Raw genomic sequence first — 7,258 nt, forward strand, 5'->3', positions numbered from 1 at the left:
GCTTCTTTACTGTCTCAACCTCATCTTTTTCAAGTATTTACAATATTGCCACTGCAATGAATAGTGGCAACAACCTTGTACGAACTGTTTGGAGCTTTTATTGCCCTTTAATGCACGTAAATCTCTTTACACTCTCTCTGTTTCAATTGTTATGAACTAAAAACAACATTTCTTTCACTTTCTCTCTATATTCATCCAAAAAACTCAAGCTTTTGATTCAAAATATGGGCTATGGTTGACAGAGCCATATTTCTTTCGTTTTTACTTACGGTTGCTTTCGTTTGAGGTTCTGGGTGGTTGGAGAAGACCTTGTGTGCAAACGAAGTCATCTCACCTAGTTTAAGGTACGAATTTGAATTTTTTTTCAAGATCTGTTCGCGTAGAAGACTTACTAGTAAGTCATCTGTATGTAGAAGACTTACTGATGAGTCTTCTGGTCAAACGGACGACTTAAATTAAGTCGTCCAGCTTTGTTTGTTAAAAAAAAACACTTCAGACGACTTATATATACGTCGTCTATGAGAAACGGGCTAGTTTTGCATTTGACCGAATCGTGTCAGATCTTTGACTATTTCTGGACGACTTATAATTCAGTCGTCTCTGGGAAAGTTAAAATTTCAATATTTTATGAAAACTTGACGACTTACGTGTAAGTCGTCCTAGGTTAGTTTTGTAATTGAAAAATAAAACTTCATAATTTAACTTTAACCAGACGACTTAATATAAAGTCGTCCAGCTAAACGACTTAATTTAAGGTCGTCCGGGATAAGCAAGGTTTGACCAGAAAATTGGGAAAAATTCTGGACGACTTTGCTTTCCCCGGACGACTTTAAATTAAGTCTTCTGGAGGGACGACTTTATATTAAGTCGTCTGGTTAAAGTTAAATTATGAAGTTTTATTTTTCAATTACAAAACTAACCTAGGACGACTTACACGTAAGTCGTCAAGTTTTCATAAAATATTGAAATTTTAACTTTCCCAGAGACGACTGAATTATAAGTCGTCCAGAAATAGTCAAAGATCTGACACGATTCGGTCAAATGCAAAACTAGCCCGTTTCTCGTAGACGACGTATATATAAGTCGTCTGAAGTGTTTTTTTTTAACAAACAAAGCTGGACGACTTAATTTAAGTCGTCCGTTTGACCAGAAGACTCATCAGTAAGTCTTCTACATACAGATGACTTACTAGTAAGTCTTCTACGCGAACAGATCTTGAAAAAAAATTCAAATTCGTACCTTAAACTAGGTGAGATGACTTCGTTTGCACACAGGGTCTTCTCCAACCACCCAGAACCTCAAACGAAAGCAACCGTAAGTCAAAACGAAAGAAATATGGCTCTGTCAACCATAGCCCATATTTTGAATCAAAAGCTTGAGTTTTTTGGATGAATATAGAGAGAAAGTGAAAGAAATGTTGTTTTTAGTTCATAACAATTGAAACAGAGAGAGTGTAAAGAGATTTACGTGCATTAAAGGGCATTAAAAGCTCCAAACAGTTCGTACAAGGTTGTTGCCACTATTCATTGCAGTGGCAATATTGTAAATACTTGAAGAATATGAGGTTGAGACAGTAAAGAAGCCATTTTCGAAAAAAAAAAAATGTTAATGGCATTTTCGTAGATAAAATGCAGGTGTGGGGTTAAAATCTCAAAAAAAAAAGAGTCAAAAGAAAAGGTTAGTTTTCTGTTTGATTCCAAGTTTTGAGTCACTTTTGCAAAAAGCCCAATAAACTATTAAGAAAAAAATAAATAGATATATTAGTAATGGAAATTAGTAAAATAGTTTATGAAATTGGATTTATATAAAAGGAAATTTCTTATTGTCAAATTACATGTTTTAAATATAACAAACCGCTATGTATTTTTACTTTTAAGATATTTCCTTTTTGTCTGAAAAAAAAAAGATATTTCTTTTTTGATACTAAATTTTTTTTATGATATGATTATATATAGGTACATACATATATATTAAAAACGAAAATAAAAATAGTTTATAGATATTTTTGAAATATATATATATATATTTTTTCCTTTTTATATATAAAAATAATAATTAATAAAAACTAAAATATAAATTTTGATAATGACAAATAATATTAATTCATTAAGGTTAACAGTGTAATAAACTATAGTGAAAATTAACGTAAACATGACACATAAAAAACTGACTTATCAAATAGTGTTATAGAGAGTAATAAAACTGAAGACTAAACTGTAAAATATAAAGTTTTAAGAGAAACGATTTGGGGGTCACAATTGGAGAACCACCTGTTGATCTCGTTATTTTAAGAGTGGTCCCCCTTCAAAATGAAGAGGATTGTTGAAGATGTCCTTAGGATATAGTAGACGTATATTGGAGTATATTTAATTTTAGGGTAGACTAGACGTCTTTTGTGATCTACTAAGATTTGAGAGTACAAAAAAAAATTTAAAATTTAATTCAGTATTTTTATGAAAAATGTGAAATCATATATTAACATTATTAGAATAATAAAGAACGGAAATTTTAAATTAATATATTTTTTTAAACAATAAACAATAAAGTATATTTTTGTTGTTTGAACCCTTCGTCATCATAAGCTGCGCTAATTATTACTTTCTCTGTATTTATATAATTGATGTTTCAAGTTTTTTTTAGACATTAAAAACAGCCATTTGCGAAAAAGACATATTAAAAAACATCTTTAATTCTTACTTTTAATTTTATCAATTCATAATTTACATTTTAATTTATACTTAGTTTCAAAGACTAGTGCATTAATTATATTCTAAAATATCAATATTTTATATGCAAATAAAAATTCAAGAACATCAATCTTTCGAAGAGAGTATTACATTTAAATTTTATTTTATATTCATTGTCTCTTTTTCTATCATTGGGTTGTTTCGTTATAAAAACAATCCCAATGGGAGGGAAGGTTTCTCCACATTAGTTTCTAAAGTTACATATATATGTGTATATATATATATATTAATATTTAATTATATATATATATATATATAAATGTAATATTTAATTGTTAGTATTTATGTTTAGATATTTTCGGTTGGATTTTCCGTAAATTTTAAATATTCATAATTAAATATTTATATATATATATATAACTTTAGAAACTAATATGAAGAAATCCCAATTGGAATAAATACTTTCGGTTAGATTTTTCATAACTTTTAGATACTTACAATTAAATATTAATATTTATATATACAACTTTAGAAACTAACGTGGAGAAACCCCATTGTTGTTACCCTAAGACTTGTTCAACACAACCAAAAACGGTAAGCACACGTGAAGTATACACCGGCCTACTCTTCGTGATAGAGATACAAGCCGAGACCAAATCGAGCACATGCTCTGCAAAATGCTATTTCCTCAGCTGCAGCAACTGGATCCTCGATCACATCGTCAGTGATCGTTACTGTGCCAGTGGATTCTCGGTGTGCCTGCATTACATAGAAACTTCAGCTTTTGAAAAGTGTGACACACGGAGAAAGAAAGACGCACAAAAAACCTTGGTCATGTATGTAATCAAGATTATGTATAGTCACAACACGAGACAAACAAACCGGCTTTTAACATAGGATACATGACCAAGACAAAACAAACATGGACACATGAGCTAAGGAGAGGAAGTGAATGTGGAGGAGCTTCTTACCTCACCATCAGAGCCACGAATGGTAAGACGATAAACAACAGTGACATTATTCTCTGAGAAAATGACGTCACGAACCTCTCCACACCAACCTGAAGACAAAAGAGAATAGATTAGTCTTTACAGAGAAGAAATACAAGATGCAATGTTCGGTACAGACCAGGTGCGTAGAAGCTGAGCATCCGGTTTGCATGGAACCTACAAATACAAGTCCAAGAACTCAGATCAAGAAGCAACAACAACGATTTAAGTTAGTTGAGGGATCAAAATCTAGTACCAAGGGATAAAGCCAGAAGAAGCTGCGCTGGATCCAGGATCGTGGCTCTTGACGATGTTATCAGGGATCTTCTTGTTGAGATCTCGAAGTATCTCAATCAGAGGACGAGTGATGGAGGAAGAGGACGAGAAATTGTCCAAATGCACTACATAGTTCGAGTTAGGAACCGATTTTTTCTTCCCGGCGTCTCCTAATCCACCGATTCTGCATCTGACTCCTCGCCACGCCGTTAACGTTTCCTGCCAAATCCTTCATCCGATCGTCGACAGATGAAGAAATCACAGGCGGAGTCGTCGAGAGGAGATAGAGAGATGCGGTGATTTCGACGAAATGGAGCAAGGGAGAGAGACACGGGTTTGCTTCCGTGGAGAGAGAGAAACACACGAGAACAACCATAAGACAACACGTGTCTCAGAGGACCCGTTTCTTATTTCCCGTAATTAAGATATGTTTCCTCGTAATTATGCTAATTTTCTTTTTTTTTAATCCAATTAACACTAAGAGACGGGAGTTGCATACCCCGTTAATGATGCTCTAAGTTACTTCTCTTGTATTCACAAATCACAAGTTAACCAAAAAGTAATACTACTAGTAATTTGCAATGATTGCACCATTGGACTATGACTAAAGTTCGTAGAAATTAGGGCTGTTCAATATGGCAAAACCGAACCGTACCGAACCGAACCAAACCGTACCGAACCGAACCAAACCGAAATAGATAATATGGTTTGGATTTGGTATATACCATACAAACCGAATGGATATGATTTTTAAAAAACCATAGGATTTGGATATGGTTCGGTATATAACCGATAAAACCGAATAAACCGAATAAAACCGATCAAAAAATAGTAACATGTAAATATGTATATATTTTATAACAACGTATGAAAATCATAAGTTACTTTTTTTGCTAATAACTATTACCATATTTTTTACAGTAATAAAATAGTCCTGATTTGTAAAACACTTGAACTATAATTAAATAACAATTCATCGCAAACATGCTTCTTATTTTCTTAGTCTTCTTTTGATCTTTTTGCTTTAATTTAGCATTGACTAAATTGAAATAAAGATTATAAATTTGATGATAACAATTAGTGGAAATTCTTCACAATTTTTTTTATCTATAAATGAATAGAGTTTCGTGTTTAATAGAAGAAACATGACTTTGATGAACGCTAAATATGAAAGAATATAATAACTTATTTTTTGTGTTTCGTGCTTCTGTTTTATTTTTTATTTTTGTTATCAAAATTTTGAGCTTTGATTTTAATTATAGATTTGATTATTTTATTAGATGATCGAAACATTTTTTATTTTTGTTCTTTTATTTAAACTTATAATATTTTTTAATAAATGAATGTGTTGACAACAAGACTCTAAAATTCATATAATATGATCCCAAAATAAAGAATTATGTTTTTTGGTGTAAAACCGAATAAACCAAAAACCGACGGTATATAAACCGAACCGAACTGAAGTAAATATGGATTTAGAAGAGTAGTTATATTTTACTAACCGAAATACCAAAAAATCGAAAAAACCGAACCGAAACCGAACCGATATCCGGATTGAACACCCCTAGTCGAAATGGAAACACACACGGTTTTTTTTTTTTTGATTCTAAACTTCTAATCGGTTAGACAGGTTAATTCATTCGTGTTATCTATTTGATAACCAATATATACCAAGCTTAAGTTTCTTAGTATTTTGGAGTCTTGGACTATATATCATAGTAATGAATCTTAATTCCGTAGTAGCGCATGAAGGACCATATCTCGGAACTAAATGTTCACTTTGATAAGAATTTAAGATTAATATATGTAAATATTTTTAGCTTTTAAATTAATTAAAGATCTTTGATAAAAAAATTATGATATTTTATTAATTTATAGAGTTATTAATTTATAAAAGTTTTATTTTTAGATTTTTTTTCTATTTTTCTATTTTATTTATAAAATAAAAAAATATTTTATTTTACGTATATACATTAGTTAAATTTTAGATATTCGACTTTCATATTGTTTTGTTATATTATTTGGTATATAATTTTATGTTTTATAGAATTTAAATGTGGTTTTCGATATAATTTTACTAAATATTATCAAAATATATTGAAATGTTAAGAAAGTAGAGGTATTTTCATTGTGAATATAAAACCAATAATATAATGCTTAGTTTGTATTTATATAAAATGTATATATATATGTATTATTAATTTATGATTTTAATGGGACCATATATCTACAAAAAAAAAAATTCTAAACATTATTATCTAGTTATTTTATCGATTTGTATCATATTTTCAACTGGTCCAACTCGGGATCGAGCAAATTTATTAATTTATAGTGTTTATTAATTTATCGACCCCCTCTATTCTAAAATGTATATAGTTTTAGTTAAAACACACAAATATTAAAAAAATTGCTAATTTTTATAAAGTATCATTTAAACAATAAATTCAACCAACTATAAAAAAAACTAATATTATTTAATTGTGTACACAATATCCAATAAATGAAAAATTATATATTACTATACGAAAACTACTTATATTGCGGAACACATTTTTTTTTTCTAAAACTATCTATAATATGAAATAGAAAGAATATGTATCACGATGAGACATATAATTTAACTGTTGCTTTGTATTAGCTTACGTGAGCAATCCTCCTTTATACATACCACTAAACCGAACCCTTAAGAAGAAAACATGGAGTCTACATCACTGAGATCTCAAATCCAATAGGCTTTTAAATTCTTCAAACATAATATCAATTGCACACATCTATCATCTTGACCAAACTGCCCATTTTCATTTTGATCCGGAGAGAGAGAGAAAAGGAGAATGAACCAAGTTGATAGTACTAAATATATATACATATTTTTTTTTAATTTTGTACGTATATTTGATCATATATGTTCCATTCATATGGCATAGGCACTGACATTTGCAGTTATGTGTGTCTGAAGAGTTGCTTATCTGTGATGTATATATTGCTTTTCTATATACAAGTGAATTTTTTCTGCGGATCCGAGAAGATCTTTAAATGCTTTTTGGGGATTCAAAGTACGTTATTTCTATAAAAAGCAAAGATGTGAGGCTTGTGTAACATCATGGACTGTGATTCCCTTTTTGTGAAATTCTCCCTAAAAGACTTGTATGGATCAGTTAGGTCCTTTCCCCTTTTCTGTTAGCTGAAATGTTGTCATGCTCCAAAATATAAACTTTATATCCGTTATGTGAATAAATCGGTGAACTATAATACATTATGAAAAATCAGTCAAATATAAAACTACTTTACAAATTTCTCGTTTGCCAT

At 30.2% G+C, this 7,258-nt stretch overlaps 1 protein-coding gene across 1 annotated transcript; it reads right to left on the reverse strand.

Annotated features, from left to right (window-relative positions):
* Positions 1-3,308: 3,308 nt before the first annotated feature.
* LOC106302406 lies at positions 3,309-7,258 on the reverse strand. Its single transcript, XM_013738921.1, has 5 exons — positions 7,241-7,258; positions 3,933-4,171; positions 3,816-3,853; positions 3,659-3,747; positions 3,309-3,446 (listed from the first exon to the last, which is right to left on the reverse strand). The coding sequence occupies exons 1-5, from the start codon at positions 7,256-7,258 to the stop codon at positions 3,309-3,311; spliced, it is 522 nt and encodes a 173-aa protein (XP_013594375.1).

This window comes from Brassica oleracea, chromosome C7 (genome assembly GCF_000695525.1).
Source record: "Brassica oleracea var. oleracea cultivar TO1000 chromosome C7, BOL, whole genome shotgun sequence".
Lineage (NCBI taxonomy): Eukaryota > Viridiplantae > Streptophyta > Magnoliopsida > Brassicales > Brassicaceae > Brassica > Brassica oleracea.